General features: G+C 43.1%; 1 protein-coding gene across 4 annotated transcripts; it reads right to left on the bottom strand.

Moving 5' to 3' along the window:
* Positions 1–1003: 1003 nt before the first annotated feature.
* On the bottom strand, positions 1004–20541 carry TAF5L (TATA-box binding protein associated factor 5 like). Of its 4 annotated transcripts, XM_074537470.1 has the most exons (6): positions 20325–20541; positions 19750–19940; positions 16112–16256; positions 11499–11603; positions 8034–8758; positions 1004–3001 (listed from the first exon to the last, which is right to left on the bottom strand). In XM_074537470.1, exons 1-6 carry the CDS (start codon positions 20329–20331, stop codon positions 2204–2206), a joined length of 1971 nt encoding a protein of 656 aa, XP_074393571.1. In that variant the 5' UTR covers positions 20332–20541; the 3' UTR covers positions 1004–2203. The 4 variants fall into 4 exon arrangements, with proteins under 4 accessions (XP_074393571.1, XP_074393572.1, XP_074393575.1 ...); XM_074537471.1 differs by lacking the exon at positions 19750–19940 and having other exon boundaries at positions 20325–20458; XM_074537474.1 differs by lacking the exons at positions 19750–19940; positions 20325–20541 and adding an exon at positions 20041–20178.
* Between the last annotated feature and the right edge of the window lie 17 nt (positions 20542–20558).

Here is a 20558-nt window from a genome sequence, read left to right as displayed (position 1 = left end):
ACCAAAACTCCAGCTGCTCTAAATCTAAACACTGCTCAGAACATATGGCAACCAACAGCAAAATGAGTTCCAGTGAGCACTGGTGGGCCATATCCTTCCTGGGTATTCACATAGGCATTCAGCCAAAACAGTCATTTCACAATAAAATCTTTGGGCTAGAATCTACAGAATCCAGCAGACCACTCAAAACAATTAGAGGGATTACTGCAGGTTGAAAAATACCATGTGTTTGGTCAGTATTGACTCAACAGAGCTGAAGGAGGTCTCTCTAGAGACTTGCATAGCACAAAGCATCAGCAGCACTACTGTCTTCCATACATTTTTCCTCAACATGCCCAAGCCTGGTCTGGGATTAAGCTGCTTCACACTTCTGATATGCAACCATCAGAAGATCAGCAGTGCCATTCAACTCCAAGGGGTACAGAGGGGTTTCTGGTACTCCCAGCATGAGCTGCAGCACATGCCGGGGTTAATGTCAGAAAGGTCAAACACTTGTCTGGTAAAAAATTTTTGTAGCTTACTGTTTTGTAAATACACAATAAAATAAAATGGCAACTGTGAGTTGTTGTCTAAACTCTCAGATTGTTTAGACATCCAAGAGAATTTTCTCATGAAAATGCAGCAGGGCTGAGGGAAGCTGATGGGAATTATCATTTAATACCCACAGTCTGTCTAGAAGACAGCTGCTTGAAAGAGGCATTTTGACACATCAAACCACAAAGTAAAGGTCATGTAGTACTACAGACTGAGGCCTTCAGGTGCAGTGCTAACCTCAGGGGGTACCTAGATCCTCCCCATACATATCAGCTGGCCTACAAAGCTGTATCAATATCCCATTCCATGATGTGTCCCATCAACTCTGTGGAAAGCAAGCAGGGTGATATCAAAACAGCACCAAGTGAGCGAGACCACCAGATTCAGCCTCCAAGGGCATCTGTCTCATGCGGTGTAGGGGAAGCTGCTGCCCTCTTCTTCTCATACAAGTCAGAGTGAACTTCCCAGAAAGGGACCAAACAATTTTTATTTTTCTTTTTAAACTAAATGCTTTTAATAGAAAACAAAATACAAAATAACTCTTTCCAGAAAGCAGAAATATTTAATCTCTCCAAATGACAAACTAGAACGTGCTTTTTCTGCAGATCCTTGTAAATGCTGATGATTTATCTCACAAAATGTTCATGAAACCGGTATTGCAACATTTGAGAAAAATCCAACACTGGCAGAGCTGCCTCTGTGTACACACAATAATTTATTAATACTATTTTTCCCATGTCACTTTGTGTGTTTCTCCTCATCCCCCTCTCCCTAGACTGCCAACTTCCATTTATGGAAATCTTTCTGTGAGGCGCAGTGGTGGGTTGCCATGCCACGTTTGGGAGGCCAAACGTGGCTGTTTCCATTCTATGGTGCCCTCCCTCCAGACAAGGCAAGTTGTTTGTTATTCTTAAAGCCACCACTCTGTCCCCACTGTCCTCCCATCCTCAAAACACAGTGCAACCAGATCAAAAAATTTCCTAATTAATGGAACATAAATACACATAATCACAGCTAGTACCAGGAACCAAACCCAAACAACAATGCAGAGATGGGCCCCAACTGAGGTCAGATTTCCTTGCCCTTACTGAAAAAGAACAAGGGTATTTTCTACTTATTTAGTCCAAAATATTCCGGAAGTGCTATAGGGAGCTGAAATAGTTAGGACTACTATCACTGTAGAAAATACATAATGTTCTTTTAATAGAAGGGTCTTAAAAATGCTGGTCCTCTGCAATACCAGGAAAGCAAAAGCAAAACAAAACAAAAACCACTGAGCCAGTAGTTCTCCACACACTCAAGCCGAATTAACAGTAGATAAGATGTGCCCATCAATCAATGAAGGATATTTAAGTGCAGGTCACCAGCTTATCTGGTTGGCAGTTTCACTTGTCTGGGCCAGGCTTTCAGTTTCCTCAAGTTACTGGATTTACTCCCCTTTTTCCCATTCCTAAAAGTAAAAAGTTAAAATGTGTATGTATTTTCATCAATCCTCCTTTTTTTCCTTATTCTGTTCAACAGCACAGACATCTTAAAGCATTTGCATCACTCTGAACCATGCCTTTCAAGGGGGCAGAGGAAGAGAAGTGTTTCACAGTCAGTAATCTCAGTTTGCAATGGACTCTGGCATACAAGACACCCACCCACTTCCCTAAGACAAAAAGCAAAATTAATGTTCCTGATTTTCTTGTGCAATTCCAGTCACTAGAAGAAGGTTACAGGCCATGAACTGTACGCTCAGTACATTATTCATTTGTCCAGTATATACACCAACCAGTTCACTGGAAGACCCATCTGCAGGGGCGTTGCAGTACGTGTTTCGAATGTCCCAGACCCGAACCGAATTGTCCATCGACGCCGAAGCAATTAAACTACTGTCAGGGCTAAAAGTAAGGCTGGTTATGTTGTCTGTGTGCCCCCTCAGTTCTTTGTAAAGAGTTCCTGATGCCAAGTCCCACAGCTTCAGCCGCTGGTCTTCACCTGCCGATGCCAGGTACTTACCGTTGGGGGAAAAGGCGAGCGCCAGCACGGGGCCCCGGTGCCCGGTGAAAAGCCGCACCGAGTTGCCCTGCTGGGTGCTCCACAGGCGCACGGTTTTGTCCGTGGAGCCCGTGGCTAAGTAGTTGGAATTGGGGTGGAACTTGATGCAGTCCACGTCGGCCAAATGGCCCGCGTATATTCGCAGCGGGTACGTCCGATCGAACGACCAGAGCCTCGCGGTGCGATCGTGGGAACCGCTGGCAAAGTACAGGCTGCAGGGGCTAATATCCAAATCCCAGACAGGATAGGCATGTCCTTGGTACAACACAGTGTTTGTAAAGCTTCCGAGGTCCCAGTACCTGATGGACATGTCCTCAGAACAAGATAAGAGTCCTGAACTGTCTGAAAGGAACCTTGTGCTATACACAGGTCCACAGTGTCCTCTCAGGATCTTCATTTCTGTGCCTGCGTTGTCATCCTCTTCCTCCTGTCATGAAGAAGAAAAAGAAACAAGGAAGGAAAGCATGTTTATCTGTTCAACAAATATAAAAACCTCCACGAGGAAACCAGGAGGGTGTTAATACAGAAGGAGTTAGATTATTTCCTTTATTTACTTTAGATGTGGCACAGTTTGTGCAACTCTGAGACACCAACATTGCTGGTACATTTGCTACAAGTGAATACTGAAAGAGATGGTGAGATAAGACTTTAATTTTGGTAGCCTTATGCTCGGTCCAGAAGGCATCCTAACCTGAGAATGCAGGCACAGAGGGGAAAAAATATTTAATGACATTTTTCCTTTTGCTAAAATATGCTTTTAGCAAAACATATGCATAGTCTCTATCCACTCTACTACAGAAACACTTGGCTAAGATGTTGAAAGCAGTTCTTGGCATCTACTCTTTTTGTGTGGTCATTGTTGGAAGTGAATCTCCCAGAGGAGGGAAACAATCACAGACATCTCAAACAAAAGGCAGGAGATGGAAAGACAAAGTATATTTGACAAGCTGTCTGCTTAACCTTCTTTCTCAATCCTGCAAGTGAACAGAAATGCAGCAAGTCTCTAACACCTATTTCTACCTCCAAGCTCCATCAGGATGCTTTCACACCCTCACCCTCCAAGAACCACCTCTGAGAATAGCAAATGTATGCAGCTTATTTAGGCCAATGTATCTATTTTGGATACGCAGGAGAAGATGAACAATCACAAAAATGATGGCACTGGAAACCTTTCTATCCTGTTATTCTCTAATTCAAGTACCAGGGCAGATAGTCAACAAGTAAAGACTTTTGTGTTTAAAGACTATTCAGTGAGCTGAGCTAAAGGTGTCTCCTGATGAATGGTAAGAGTCTCTAAAAGCCTACTCAGGGAGCACCTCCTGACACTCTAAGGCTACAGACTACACAGGTTTCAAGAGATCTCAGAAGTGTCCTTGCCTGACAAGCAGGGGTCTCACTGACAGTACAAGATGACACTTGCTTGGGGTACAACTGCGTAGTAGCCTGAGACAGCCCTCCTCAGGGCTCTCAGGAGGACACTTTTCCTTAGTACTGAATCAGTAACACTCATTCACAGACAATCTCTGCACATCAAATTCAACACAACATCCCTTTGTTTGTGAGCAGCCCCTTTATCATTTATCATCTTGAACTGGCCCATTTCCTGCAGAAGGAGCACTTCCTGCCCTGAAAGGAAACCCAATTCCCCAGGGCTGCTGGACTGTTGACAACCAGCAGAAGTCAGAGCAGCAGAAGTCAGTGTGTTGTAAGCAGCTCTTTATCTCCCACACCCCCACCCCAGGCCTCAGGACCCATAGACAGTTTGGCTTCAGACTTGGCAATAGCCCAGGAAGTGCTTCTCCTCCAGTGCTTTCAAATTTCATGCTGGAGATGAGCAAACTCTGACTTGGCCATCTCCTTGCCTTTCTCCATCTCAACAGCACAGTACGTAGTAGGCAGCAAGCCATCTTTAACAATGCTGCTTCTCCTCAGTGCCCATGGGAGCGTTATGGTGGGGCTGGGAGCCAACTTCCTCTCTGCTATGCAGGTGAGGCAGAGACAAACTGCAGGCTCTGGCATGCAAGGCACCATTCTTATTCAAATTGCTTTTCTACCTCAGGTAGAGCATGGCTTACTGGAATCTACAGCATCTCTAGGATGTGTTGCCACATTAAAGGAGAATGGCTGATACCCGCAGCATTTTGTACTATTTAATTATGACCATAAGATTTCTGACAAGTTACCACTGCCCATTCAAGCTGCCTGTATTGTACTACAGTTTCTGCAAATTTTGCAAGTCCAGGTACTTAATTTTGTGCATTCAAATACAAGGCTACATGGGCTGTCTGCAAGCACCTCCTCTTCCCTCCTTGTATTACTGTACCAGGAGACTTGACAACACCTTTTGCAGCATTGAAACTCCTACTCCTATATGGTCACAGGTAGCAAATCTTATCTTTCTGTTTGACACTCACTTAGCACAACTGCACACTCCTGTCACAGCTCTCTGAAAACAGCACATCTATAATGCTCCTGAGTCACCACATTTTTCAGTTTCCTCCCTATCCAAGTTAGTCTGCTGACCAGATTAGCAAGGCAGCTGCAAGTGCAGCCACCAAGCCTCAAAAAGCAACAATGATAGCCTCAAAGAAAAACACCATAAGCTCACATTCCTCCCTTTTTTTTTTCTAACCAGTAACAGGTTTTCCTGGGTTCATAATCTCTCTCATCCTGCAGTGCTCTAAAGATGCCAAAAGGAAGACCTCATATCTGCCTGTAGCAGAGATGCCCTAGCAGGGAACAATGAAGAAGGATGGCACACTTTGCAGGACAACTTTTACTGCTACTTCCAGAATTCCCTCCTATCTGCCATCAAGCCAGCATCATTCCCACTCATTATCACTTGAAGGACCACTGCCACTTAAAAGCAGAACCTTAGAAGCAGAGCTAAATGGGGTCAAGTCTTAGTCTTCACAGGATTTAAAGGCTGGCACTGTTGTCGCTTGGAACAGAGCATTATTTTCTGATGTTGATTTATGGAGTACCAGCAATGAGCATGGTAAAATTGCAAAGAGACAAACAATACTTTCATTTGTACAGCTACAAAACTCCATTTTTATACTGGACCCAAAGTAAGAGAGACTATAAAGTGGCATTTGTGAGATGCTACTATACAGAAAACAGAATTACTGTATTCCAAAATAATAAGCCTCTCTTATTTGCAAGAAGCAAGACTACACTAGTGAAGTACACTGCAGCATGACACTGAGCAAAATTTAGTAAAACTACACCTAGAAGATGATTTTGACCTTTGTGACACAAAGGCTTCACACAGACTAGGAAAAATCTTGTTCTAACACATTTGCTAAGTCTCACCTTGGTTTACATATATATATATACACACACACACACTCCTTCACAAGAAGAATTGATAAACCCAACAGAGTAGCTTTAGTGCCACCCTGAACAACATCCACTGAAACTAGCATGATTTTAGGCCTTAGTGACTGCACAAAAGGAAGGATCTGTTTCTTTGCAAAAAATAAAAAAACTAGGCTGAAGACTACTTATTTAATGCATTACTATTTAAATACATTATCCAAAGCTAATTATACAACACAGAAATCAACCAAACCCAATTTTAACATCCTCATAAGTTATTCCATAGAACTCATAGAAGTAATGTCAAAGTGCATTCAGAATTTTTGTTCTTTGTCAAAGTGTGAATCAGCTTTATCCCTTTGAATTGCTGCTGATCAGACTGCAGTGACAATCTGAAATACAGCCCCTGCTCACACTGAGCTGCAGCCCAGTCAAGGTAGTCTGGTTGGTCTTGGTATCTATGGCTTCCTCTCCCATGGAATCCATGCAATTGCTGGCCTGTTCCCGCCTGCAATGCTGTAAGGTGCCCATGTATTTCCACTTAGGGCTCCCAGATAACTGATTTTATTTCCTTGTAGTCAAGGAGATTTCATTTGCATTTGGTAACCAAATTTGTGTTGAGGCTGGTATTGGTATCCTCCTCAATTCTGAACTCCTGCTCAGGTGACTATTTGTTTTGTCAGTGGTGGAAATTATTCAGGGCAATGATTACTTTGATCTGTGCTCGGTTTTGACCAGTTTTTTGCTGCAGACCTGTGCACAAAACATCCAATAGCCACCAAAAGCTATTCAGGATTCCATGAATTCCAGGATTCCATGGCTGTCTCCTAATACATGTACCATAAGCAAGTCTATGACTACATGCCAAAAAAAGTTAATACACACACTCCTGATAACCTGGCAATATCTCACTTTTCCACAGTCCAGAGCCAAAGAAGGTGACCTGCTGATTTACCAAACTTTTCTCTGTTGCAGGTGCTGATATTTGGCTTCTATGATGGGCAATACACAGTCACATGCCCTGTGAACTCTTGCAGTTTACAATGAAAACGAGTTCATAACTCTACTTTGGGCTAGTCTGACCCACTTACCTGCTCACTCTGCAAAAAGGCTAACCTGGGACACAGGGAACATGCTGCTGTGCTGTCTCACCTTGATGTCTGCCTCTTTTCTCAAGCTGTTTAACAAAGCAATCCCTAATCACAGATCCCTAAATACACCAAGCTCTCGGCACTCTTCCAAATTAAATAGAACCTTGCCATTAAATATTTTTTAGAAGGAAAAAAAGTAGAAAAAAGGGTGTCTCTCCTGCTAAACACTCAACACAAGAACAAATGAGTTAGTTTGTTTTTTTTTTTTTTTGTTTAGGAGAAGAGTGATTAAATAACAGAAGAGTCAAAATTTTGATCTCTAACCAGATAGAAGTTGCTACTTGGGCAGTTGTGTGGAGAGGGAAGAAAAGCTGTGACTAGAAAGAAAAAAAAAAAGGTCAAGTAAAAGGTGCCACCTAGCACTGCATGTGAAGTAATGGTACACACATCCCTGTTCTTCTCTCCAGCATTCTGGAGTAGGAAACCTCAGAAGTTTCTACTTCAGATTCCTTAACAGAGACATTTTGCATAATTTTTCCATAACTCTTGACCTCTGGTAAATTAAGGTGACACCTGAAATACAGTTTTGCACACAAGCATCTGATCAGACTTCTTGAGCTCTTTTCCTTACCGTGTCTATATTTTCCTCTTCCTGTGCGTCTGCCCTTCTCTCCACCCTTCTGCCTGGCTGTTCTGAGCTACTTCTCATCCCAAAGAAGGCTCCTCAGGGAAGAGAGCCTACTCTAGTCATCTGTCCTTTCTGGGCTGCCTGTCTACTGTCATCTCTTCCAGGACAGCTGGAGGAAGGGCATCAGCACCCAGGACTAACAATCTATGACCTAAGCACAGACTGATTGCACCTCAGTTTACCACTTACAACCACTGCAGGGAAGAACAAGGATGACAGTAGGTTATCAAATCTGTTCATCAAGGCAGGCAAGTTGTGCAACAGCCTCAGAGTTCCCTAGCACATGACTACATACTCAACACTCCATGTTCAAAGCAGGCCAGTAGAAGGGGAAGAAGGGGGAAAAAGGGTATCCAAACCTCCTCATCCAGGATGTCACAAGCCAAACGGATGCGGGACACATCAACAAGGTGGGGCTCAGATTTCAATTTCCTGGAGCGCAGGCTCCACAGCTTCACACATGAATTATCGAACCCAGCAGCGAGCAGCTTGCTATTTGGTGAAATCTCTGCAGTGTTCAGCAACTGCTCCGTGTTATAGAAGGCATAGAAACAGATGGTGGTTAAGGAAGGGGGCCCGTCCTTGACGCGTTTAATGCTGTCCTGCAGTAAATCCAGCGCTGCCTCATTCTGCAGAATGGAAGCTGGCACGTCGCTGGGCTCCAGGCCGTTGCTCTCGTTGCGTGAGGAGCTCCCACCGGCATAGAGCTGGTAGTCAGTCCTCTTGGCAGGCTGCACATCCAGGTGAATGTGCAAGGTCAGGACTTTGCACAGGGCGTTGTTGTTGTCACTTTGGAGGTAGCGAAGAAGGTAGTTGTAGCTGTCCTCTTGAAGGCGGATGACGTATTTGTTGTCCAGAAAAGCCCGGAGCTTCAAGTTGGACAGGATATCTTGAATAGTCATGGTAGTCTGCAACTGTTCAATGATATCCTTCTGGCTGGCATTCTGCAGGAACATGCCATGGAAGCGGCTGTAAAAACTGTCCACTGTGCTTTTTAGGCCATTCTGGACCATGTTCAGATGGAGGTAGACGAAGAGGGGATATAGAAGAGGCATCACTTCATGGCTGTGCTGAGAGTCTGAATCTATATTAAAAAAACCAAAAAACTTTGAATGACTTCTCAAACCACTTCCTATTGGGAATAAAACAGAGCAAGGATGACTACTGAGAAAGCCCTGACAGTGACATTGGAAAGCAAGCAAAAAAGAGACATTTGCTGTCACATCTAAGCAAACTTCTGTCATCTAAAAGAGGTACAATAGAGATTGCCACATCAGTGAGGTACCTTGTCAGAACAAAATGCAGATATTTCTAATGTCTTTTCAGGTGTGGGACAACTAATAATATACCACCTCATAAAATACATGACAGTTGAATTTTCCCCATTTATTTCAAAAGAAAAAGCATGCTCTTTGTATCCTTTGTTTATTGTGATATATGAACTTTAAAATGTATTATTTATATTTAAAAGAGTATTTTAAGTGTTTAAGCCAAAATTATTTATCTAGCTTAGCTGGCCTGAGCTTTTTTTTCTCTCAGCTTCAGTAAAACGTGAGTGTGGCGCTTTGGATGGAACTGATTTGTCTTCAGGGGAAAGGAAGCTACAGTTTCCAAAATGTACTGCAATATGCTGTGCTCCTGTTTTATTTCTGTGCCTGCCCATGTACATGCTTTTCTCTCTCTGCCAAGGCAAATCCCAGCAGTAATTCCTAGTACACAGTGTAACAAACCCCGATTAGGCTGTGCAGTACCTTGCAGAGGCTGCTCTGTGCAACAGCTCCACCCCTCCTTCCCCAGCTTCTCTGGGGCTGTTTGCCAGCTGCAGGGAGCTGTGAGGAGCAGAGCCTGCCCAACGCCATAGCAACAAACAGGGCCACAATGAGTTACTACGACAGGACCAAATGGTCCCAATTACTGGAAAACAAATAGGCACTGCTGATCCTCAAACATTTGCTGATCCTCAAAATGCAGAAAGCATTGCTGCTTTTCAACATGCTCTTCCCTCCTGCCACTCACCAACGCATGATCTCTTTTCTCCCTTTCCATTAGGTTATTTTTCCTTCGTGTTGAGCACTCTGCTAGACTTTCTCTAGTCCATACTGTGTCTCTGTCTCATTTCTACAGGAGTAACTACAGATTATGCATGGAGTGCAGTGTATGCATACATGTTTGCATACTTGAGCATCACTCTTCTTCTCGTCCCACTGAAACTGGGCCAAAGCCAGTGAAAACAGTGGTCTGCATGTAGTAAAAGCTCTAAGCAGTCAGCAGGTCTCTTTTTTTCTCCAGGGGCACTAGCCCAAAAATGAAACAAGAGGAAGGATCTCACTTTGCAGTAGGGGAAAAAGGGAAGATATGGGAAGTTAGCAGAAACAGGAACAAAGAAAATGTTCCCTAGGAACATATGAAGAGGTTACAGGAACTGGGTCTGCCTAGCCTGAAGAATAAGGGGGCATTCAACTGCTTGCCTTCAGTACCCAGTAGGACATTATAGAGGCAAAGGAGCCAGCTCTTCTCAGAGGTGCTCAATGGAAGGACAACAGGCAAGCTGCTGCAAGGGAAATTCTCACTGAATTGCAGCAGGGCCCCAGAGATGCACAGCAATCTCCAGAGTTGTTTGATTTTCTAAATCTGACTGGAAAAGGCTCTGAGCAACCTGATCAAACACCCATCTTGCCCTGCTTTGAACAGGTGGTTGAACTAGAGACTGCTTAGTTAAGTTGCTCTGTGTCACTAATCCCCTGCCCACTCCTCAGTGGGGCAGGCATCACAGAAATGGGAAGTGCCCTGCTGTGCCTTGTGGCTGGTTGGCAAGCTACTCCCTTGAACAAACAGAGGTAGTTCATCTGTGTAAGATATCAAACTAGAGCAACGGGGACAAAAAAGATGAAAGCAGTCTACCTGAATACCAAAACCTAGCACTTCATCAAGCATTAAGCAAGCCCTTCACCAAGCACTGAACAGAGCTATCATACTTCTAAAAATCTATTAAATCATAAAGATTTACTTCAGCTACTAAAGTGCAAAGGTATTGAACTGCTGTAGATGACAAGGCTCCAAGAATTCACAATTTTCTGCCTTTGCCTTCCTGCTCTCTTCCCTTCCAAAACTATCAGAAATAATAAACCCAATGTTATGCACAGTGGGATCAAATCCTTATACTGGACAAATGTTGTGTGCGACAGCATCACTTTCCTTGGTACTGTTCTTTAAAAATTCTGTCTGCTTTCTTCTTCCCATGCTGGAGACTTATAGAAGAAATAAGGACATTCCCAAGAGTACTTGTTAAAAAATATAGAATAATTATAAAAAAATTTAAATAATTATTTGACTTCTGCATCATTATGGAGTAAGATATTTTTTACTTTGCTGTATTGCTCCAGTCTCAAAGCTAGTACAGCTAAATTTACAGGAACAAATTCTCCCTTAGAAATCCAGACCATCATAAAAACAAGCCAATTACGGATAAAGTTTAAAACCTTAAACTAGAATACAACAGAGAACTACAGTCTTTTCTCAGTTACTTGCCTTTCACATAAAACACTGATTTTCCTTCCTGTCCTATGTAAATATGGTGTTGTCTAGAAGACCTACAAAGTGCAAATGCTTGAACAAGAAAGAGCAAAGAGCCAGCCATCTATAAAACGCAAAGCTATTCAGCACATAGAAAACAACCAAAAAAAGAAAAATGAAATATTTCTATTTTAACTGAAATCTCAAAACTAGAAATCAAAACATTGTTAGAGACATGATTTCAAATTTTACTATATTACCCTTTACTCATTTCAATGACAAAAAAAGTCAGTCTGTGTTTTTTGATTTACCTGTCAGAAAATTGCGTAATCGTCCAAACTGTACTTCATATTGCTGGGGCTCTGCCAGGCAGGGAGCTGCAGACACGACGTTGGCACAACCAGACTCAGATTGGACTGTGAAATAAAAAAAGCAAAACTTATATGAGGATTTAAGGTTTTTTACATAGGTGTCTGAAAACAAAGCTTCTCATAAAATCCAAGGTATGCAGCCACTCAGATGACATTTCATCTTTAAAACCATTCAGGTATGACATAGTCCAAAGCACCTAAACATGGCATTAACCACCTAGACAGATCCTGAAGGAGAAAATACACCGAAAGCTAAAACCCACCCTAAAAATCTCAGCAACTCACCTGCTCCACCCAGAACACATTTTCAAGTTTTCAAATACAACCTTAAATTCCCAAGAAGTGCAGTGTAACAACCATCAGAGACCCCTTAGAAGATTTACAACTGTGGTTTTACAACTTTACACTCAGAAAATATGAAGAAAGCAACATACAACTTTCTCCAAATTAAAGTTTCTTTTCCAGTGAGTCACACCAACCATCATGAAAAGGTCTAAAGTGACACTACTTCAGATTCTCAAATTTCTTGTCCCGGTCATTATAATTTACAACAAATTATTATCATTTATTAAGTCTTACAGAGGTGGTGGAGAAAATACTGAATGTCTACGCAAACACTTTGTAATTTTTAACCAAAATCTTCCCTCCTCCCTGAGGATTTTAGGTTAAGGGGGAGCTGACAACTGACCACAAGCCCAGTTGTTACGGTCTGCTCAGACCATGTTAAACTCTTTTTCAGAACCAGATTCTGGAAAAAGCGGTTCTGAACTGTTTAGGAAGGGAATTGGCTTCTCCTTCTCTGGCTGTTCTGCCAATGGCCTGGAATCCACAGGAGACTTCACACAAGTTTACAGACATGCATCAAGGAACCCCAGGCACATGCAAATGCCAATGATTAGAAACCCAAGTTTTGCTGTTCTAAACAGAGCACAAGAGGGCAAGGAGTTTCACTATTTCCCTTTCATTTTTTTTTCTTCAAATCGTAACTCTGGTCCCCTCCAAACCCCCTATTTTTATTACTTTCACTTCAACTTATTTTGGTCTTCCTTGCCCTGCACCACTTTCCGTCCTCTGCCTTTCTACTCCTGATTGACTGGGGGGCTTTTTGTTCCAGCACTTGGCTCATGCACAGAGGCACAAGTCTGACAGCCCTGGAAGTCTATAAACAACATTATCAAATGTTCACACGCTGCAGAGAGATAGGCCAGCCTCCAGCTCATCTCAATGCCTCTAATTAGAAAGAGATCAGCACATGGTACACAGGCAGCCTGCTGCTATTCTTCCCCCACTCCTCTCTCTTTCCCTCTGCTAAGACACAGGTTTACCTTCCTTCAGTTCATGTAAATACAGGAGGTATGTTTGGCAAGCTGAATTCAGTTCTTGAAACAGAGAAATGGGCTGAGCTCATCATTCTCTCTTGGGAAAAAAAAAATCAAAACAAAACCAGATTCCAGCACCAATATGATATCATCTCTTAAATCAGTTCAGATATAAATGAATAGAACTTGCTGAAAGGCACAGCTACACTGAGCTTTCTACAGCCTGGCTGCTTCAGAAACTCAAAGATGGTAAGAACTCCACGTTCACAAACTGGTACTACTCAATACCTAAAGTAAAAAGCTCTGCTATTTGTATGTAAAATTGAATATAATCAATATTCAGCACGAGAAAGTAAACTACACATATGCACACATAGTAACTCTAGAATACTCACTGACAGTTTCCAATGTCACCCATGCAACTCTTTGTAAAAGCCAAGAAATACAGAACATGAGGGCCTGTCTCTTACGCTGTCTATCACAGGATGACATGCTACAATCAACTCTTCACAGAGATCTGTGAGGCCTCATTTCTGCAGGAATGGCAATGGCCTGCCACCTTGTTCATGCCAGGCAAGCACAACTCATTGGCCTAGACTTTATAAGGTATTTTCTACAGGACACAACTTTCTCTGCATAAGCAACTTAATTCCAAAATTAAGGTGTACTTCATGCTTCAGAAAGTGAAGTATCATCTTTGTCTACCTGTCCTGAAACACTCTGACTGGGTAACCATTATGGCCTATTCTTTCAGTAAATGATGCTAGAGCTCATTCCCATCCAGCAAATGCTAAATTAACCCTACATACCAGACAGCTCTAATAAATTCGAATTCTTTGCCTTCCCAAAACTTTAAACCAATTAGAACTGCAAAAAGGATCAAGAAGTCAACTGATTCTAAAACAAGAGTAAAATTTCATGCACATTTTCCACCTGGTAGAAATAAAACACTGGCTGTATCTTTCTCATATGTTAATAAACCTACCACAGTTTCTTTTCCACCTTCCCCAGTGGTCATAAGAACATCTATTGGAAATATTTGCTCCTCCACATCCAGTAAGTGCAGCCAGCTATGCAACCTGATAGGAAATTCAAAGGACCTCACTCCTAATTCAGGGATATGGACAGTACCCTCCTGGTCTTGTGTGCTGGCTACCAGCAGAATTGCTTCCAGCTAACAAATGTGGGACTACTGTAAATGTTGTGTAACAGCAACTGATTCCTATTTTAGGTGAGTATGCTGATGTACAATTGTAAATGATTTCAGATATTCATACACAGTGCTATGGGCAGTGTTCCTTGGTCACTCACACTGTCCTCAGACATTGTTCTTGTTTTCTAGAGAAATATGGCATAATCACAAGGAAGCTCTGTGCTATATTTTACTGCAGATATAATCAGACAGAATTCTAGATAATCTCATCTGGGCTCCCTCTCCCACAGAAAAGGTTGCACCAGATCACCTTCCGAGGTCCACTCCAAGTCTCCCATTCACACAAGCTAGTTAAATTTAAAAGTCAAACAATAGAGCTGAACATAAAAAACAAGGTGAGCTTTGCTAAGGAAAAAGCAAAAACATCTTCAGAAAAACACATTTGATCACTTCCCCCAAAATAAAGCACTGCAGGCTTTGCAATCTGCTCAGTTTTTACTCAGTTTGCAAAACTAAGATGACTGCAGCAGAAAGTATTTCCAGCATCTGTTGTCAGATTAAGTAACAGGCTTGGGTTTACTTTTACAGACATTTTTCTAACAATCACTGCTGGAACTGCAGAATGCTCACTGACAGCTCACTGCAAGCACATCTGACAAGCAGTAAGCAGCTGAACGCATGAGAGCAGCCCATTTTAAGTTCTAACGAAAACTGATGACTAAATTCTCAATGGCCATCTACAAAAACCATGCACTGGCAAGAGGATACAGACTAACATGAAATTTTGTAGTAATATTTTGTGGAGTTTTTATTTTTTCAGTAAAAAAGACAAAATGTAAACACACACACATTCACACTCTTCACTGATTTTTTTTTTTCCAAGGGGCTTGTAATTCAGTTCATCTCCACTACTTCAGACACTTCTGTGTCCTCCTCATATGGTTGGTATCACATTCTGAGCATGTTTTGACACTGACCTTTCTACCCACTTCTCACAAAAAAATCTCCCACTGAAAAACAATTCAGCAGTTTACTTTGGTTTCATTCTTTCCCCATCTTTCCCAGTACTTTTTCAGAGACTGCAATAAACTTCTGATAGTTAGGCTGAAAAAAGCAAGGAAATGAAAAGTACTAAGATGTAAAGGTAAGGAATACCTTTAGAGTATTTTACCACAGTATTTTATCTGTTCCTGCATCCAGCCTTATCTAACCACAAACACAGTTAAATAGCTACTAATATTTTGTCAAATTAAGTCATATTACAAGTAACTCCACCACTCCCCTTTGTCTGAGATACTGTCATAATCTAGGCAGTTTCATTGAGAGAAAAAAGTTTCTCCTTGCTTTTTTACCCAAAATGTCAGCCCAGTATTTTCTATTACTTTTACAAGTAAATTTAATCTCTATAACATCCACATAGCTTTCATCCTTTCAATACTTCTATGTGCTCAAGCAGCAGCAGAGTTTGTTGAAACAAAAATAATAATTACAATGACAATTGTCATAGACATAATTTGGAAAGCAAGCAGTGTGGTAGGATTCTGAAGTCTTTAAGAAAGAGAAGGAAGTTTATCACCCTCCATGCCTTTTCTCATCCACTGAAGGTTTTGGGTTTTTTCCCCAAATGACAAGAGCAGACTTCTCACAACTACAAAGCTGACTATGCCAGAAAAAGACCCAGTCTTATCACTTTAATTTCACATGATATAACTCTGCTGGAGTACAAAGGTACAGCAGAATTTCCTGCTTCTACTTCCTTTTTCATCTAGGTTCTTCTCCCTTCCATTCCAAAGCACCACTACTCATCAGACTTCATGTTGTTTGGGATAAAACATATGTAATTTCCATTACCCTCACATGGCATTTAAGCCTGATGTTTCACTGACTATGAATGTCACCTTGTTACACTTCCACCCACATTTTCATTCTTCCAAAGTTCATAATTCACGTCAACTTAACAGTGAGAAATTCCTTAATTTCAAAGGAGAAATGTCCACATGCGCAGACAAATTCATATAGCTGCCAGCACACGTGCTCACAACTCTGCCAAGAAGTAGTCATGGAAAATACGACAGGATTACCTGTGAGATTAGCTGCCATCTCTTCAGCAGTCTGACACAGCCTCAGCCCTTGTTTCAGGGGACCTTCCGAGTCCACATACTGACGGCGCTTGAGGTAGCAGGACACTGCCATCTGAATCTGCTCTGTGCGTACGCGTTTCATGACCTCGAAAGAAAGAGAGAGGTGATGAGACTCTTGCAGGGCAGCCTGAGATCCACTTAGCCTGCAGCTGCATCGATACTGATAGAAAACAAACATCTCTGTAGTTTGGTTGCTGAGGTATGAAACAGAACCTTCAGGGATTTAGCTCTCAGTACTATGGCCCAGACATTTTGTAGGTTCCTGAAGATATTTTGCTGCCTAATTTTACTGATTTCACAGAGGAATCAAAAACAGTTTTGAGGATTCTGAACTAAAACCGCAATGGTGAACTGAAGCATTTTTTGTTAAAAACAGCTCACAAAAAGGGAATATCTCTCCTCCTTGAGTTTTGACAGCAGCAGTTTGAGTAATCTTCACTTTCTGGTTTCTCTGCTTGACCAACCAACAACAAAAAAAAAAAAAAAACAAAAAAAAAAAAACTCCAGCAGATTCAGTGGAACGAGAAATTAACATACAAAGATGGAAATTTTGGAAACATAATGCTTTATATAGCAAACCTATTTGGAGAGTCCAAGAAGCAAAAGCTTATTGGCTGAACTTAAAGGTTAGAGCTAGATTTCTGGCACTTCACTCAGATGGTCCCCAGGAAAAAAAAAAGGGAAATTAAAAGCAGAGCCTTCTTTATCATCTGCCTTGACCTATGCAGGCTTCCCTCTTACAAAAGTTTGAAACAGAAATAATCTTTTGAAGGTTTTTTTTTAAATATACATTTAGGAACCCATCCTCACAAACACCACTTGGAAGTACCTGAAAATCAAAATGAGCCCAAGATTACTTTTAGTCCCTGGTCTGTAATAAAGGAACCTCAGTAAGTTGAATGCTACAGCTCCCTTGCTATTTGGGTAATCGCTGACTGCACCAATCCTTCACAACAGCCATCGACTTTACACAAAAATTTAGATAACCTGAAAGGCTTGAAATAAAGCACAGCTAAGCCACAGGGGTTTCTTCCTATCACAACACCAGGTAAAGCCTGCCTGGAGACAGTTCAACACCTTACAGCCCCACTACCAATGACATGAATGTTTCCTGAGTGCTAGTGCTTCCTGGTTTGAGCAGCTAAATCTGATGAAACTCAACTTCTCTGAGAGAGACAAGGATGCCCTTCCTCCTTTTGTAAGAACCATTATTTCTACCAAAAGGACAGCTTTAAAAATACAAATGAGTTTTTTTCTAATACCCATGCACACTTTAGTGCTTATTGTTAGAAAAATAACCCTTCTGTGAAGTTAGGTACAAGTGGATGAGGATGCAAGGTTTCAGCAATAGTTCACTTTCAACAGATATGTAGAATTGCAAATCCACATGCTTGGGTGAAAACCGTAAAAAGATTCCCATTTGTTCCCACAGGTTAAGTAACTGTTGAGTGTGGGGAAGGGACATCAACAGGTGGGAGTTTTCAAAGCATTTTAAGATAGACCCATTAAAATACAAAGTTTTCAAAACCTTCTTTCATTCCAAAAGCAAACTTCCTTTTCATCTTCCCTGCAGTTAAAGAAGTTATATCTCAGACACTGTCTCAAGTGTAACACTTCTGCTGCACAAAACTGTAGGAAAGACAGAACTCTTATCAAGACCACCAAGTAGAGTGGACCCAAGGATGGACCAGCAACTAAAAGACCTAAAAAACACCCTTAACTAAGCCTCACAAGGTACTGTTACCATTCTGCATTTCAGCCAGCTGCACGGACTCATGTGCAAGTGATTTGCCCAGGCCCACACCAAGGCATTTATGCAATCTGTACAGTTCCTTGCTCCTCTGTGTACTCCCCTCTGCAGTCACAGTAGGGGATGTTAGCAGGATCTCAAGGAGATTTTTTTCCCTACTCCCAGGTGACACAAAGGGAACTATGTGTCTTCATCAAGAAATACCCATTAACATCAGAAACAGCAGTCACCCATACTCTAATTTCAGGTCTTTGCTTCTTCCTTCACTTTGCCTTTACACTTCACACTCAGCATTACAAAGAACAATGTCACCAAGGCAGGAAAAGCATTCAGGAAAAGTGCAACAGCAAAAGCAATGCTCCTACAAATATTCTTTATTGAGCCTTTTATCAAAATTAGAGTGTATCATAAAATAAACATAAGAATGGCCTCCCAAAATGCTGTCAGCCTGGTTCAAGGTGCAAGCTACACCAATTCACAACAGGTCAATGATGCAGAATTTAAAGGTATTAAAGGACAAGCCTCCAATTTTTAACTTCCAATCAATTTTAAGATTCTAGCTTTCATAACTGAGGATAATCTCCAAAATATGTAATAAACTGAAAGCAAATAGAGTTCCCTGTTCACAAAATGCATAAAGCTTGAAACAATTGTTCAGAAGTCCCAGTTGTCTCACTCTCCTCGAACAGCCGAAGAGAATAATAAATACTAATGCTGCTAACTAATTTTACTGATAAGCAAAATAAATAAGAAAAGAGAGAAGAAAGATCACATTGTGTGACTGCAGAACTACAATGCAGCATTTTCTGCAGTGTTCCAAACTGGAGCACTGAAAAAAGGTTAAGGTAATTTTTTTTGAGGAACCAGAACTGCTAAAAAAAAGAACAGAGCAGAAGCTAATAACACAAAACACATTGCAAATTCCTCCTTCCTGGAAAATCTGGAAGTTAGTTGTGAACTAAGCATTGGGCCAAGGAAATTATTTTCCCGCCTATGCGGGTACAGGTACAGGTTTAGGCAGATTCCACGGCCTTGAAATAATCCCAGTACAGACATACCAAAAAAACCTTAAAAACTAGCACTGAAAACACTGCTTTTAAAGACTCTGGATTCCTGTCCCAACACTGGGACAGCAGTCTCTTTCTTCCAACAGACTGAGGAAAGACCTGTGAGCATCAGAGAGCTAGATTAAAAAACACCCAACCCCCAAACTAATAAAAGCATAAAACAAAAGCATCTTTTGAATATTCTCTAATAAGAACTCTGTCTCAGGCCTCAGTTTTGGACAGCAAAAAATAATCTTTTATCCTTTATCACCGCAGGTGAAATGTGGGGCCTACTAACAATAATAGGTCCCAATTTTTAATTTTGTGACATTAGGATAATCTGAAATTTACAAAATTTCAGAATAAACGACATAAAGATAAACTTATATGGAGATAACCATGACCTAAGAGCCAAGGGATGTCGCACATGCAGCAGCTGCAATTCACAAAAACAGGCAAATAAACATGACAAGTTGACTTGGAGAGCACGGTAGTGGTGCAAAACAGGAAAATAGGATAGCAGGAACTACGGAGAAGGCTTTCGGCTGAGCAGTGGCATTCATGTGAAGAGGCAGAGAGGGAACAGCTGTGATTTTAAAAGAGCATGAATCCATTTGCATTTGGACCGAGATCTGGCTCACCATCCACGAATGACGCTTTGCCAATTCCACATTGTTTCCCCCCGACCCCCCCGCGGCCCCAAGCCGGTGCCAGGCAGCGCTTCACCGCTGTCCTCGGCGGGACCTGCGGGACACGCTTTCCTCCAACCCCCCTGACACCACCTCGGCTCGGGCTCCGCCAGCGTCGGGCCCTTCCCGGGCCGAGCGGAGCCGCGGGACCCACCCGGCACTGCCGGCCTGCGGGCCCTGCCGGGTCACCGGGGCCGGGAGCCCTGCGGGGCCCGAGTCGTCCTGGGACTGCTCCGCCGCCCGAAGGGCACTCGCTGAAGGGACGCCAAACTTAAAGCCTTCTCCTGTCAGTATAAAAAAAAAAGAAAAAAAAAAGGAGGAAAAAAAAAAAAGAAAAGGGAAGAGAGATGGCGCGATAAGAAGAGGCTTGTTAAACCCACGCACTTTCCAAGGGAAAGAAGGATATCACGACCAGAGGCCCTCCCGCGACCTCCGGGCGCAGGGCACGCGCCCGGCCCGTCCGCAGCCGGGGCTGCCCCAGGGCCGCGCCCGTGCCCGAGGTGCCCCCGCCGGCCTGCCGGGAGACGCCGGCCGCGCCGGGCCGGGCCTGCGGGCCTCCGCCACGAGGCGGCCCGCGGGACGCCCGGGCCCTGCTCCCGCCGCCGGCCCCGCCCCCGCGCCCCCCCGCGCGGGCCCCGGGCCGCGGCCCCGGGCCGGTCCCCACTCACTGAGCATCGCAGGCGGCGGGAGGCGGCGGGAGGCAGGCGGGGGCCGGCGCGGCCGGGGGGCGCTGTCACTGCACCCAGCGGAGCCGGGCGCTGCCGGCGGGCGCGCCGCCGCTGCCGCCTCCCTTGTGGGCCGGTGCCGGTGGCGCGGCCGGTGCTGCCCGGGGCCCGGCGGGCGGCGGCGGCCGCTCCATGGCCCGGCTGACACACGCCGGGGCGGGCGGGAGCGGGGCCGGG

This window comes from Zonotrichia albicollis, chromosome 3 (assembly GCF_047830755.1).
Source record: "Zonotrichia albicollis isolate bZonAlb1 chromosome 3, bZonAlb1.hap1, whole genome shotgun sequence".
Classification (NCBI taxonomy): Eukaryota; Metazoa; Chordata; class Aves; order Passeriformes; family Passerellidae; genus Zonotrichia; species Zonotrichia albicollis.
This window is presented reverse-complemented; position numbering and strand designations above follow the sequence as displayed.

Bases quoted from the DNA above. Each gene is read 5' to 3' on its own strand.
- TAF5L (XM_074537470.1), bottom strand. The intron at 8,759-11,498 runs GTAAATCAAAAA...TTTTTAATATAG, and splicing joins ATTACGCAATTTTCTGACAG to ATTCAGACTCTCAGCACAGC. The intron at 3,002-8,033 runs GTTTGGATACCC...TCTTCATGACAG, and splicing joins GTGACATCCTGGATGAGGAG to GAGGAAGAGGATGACAACGC.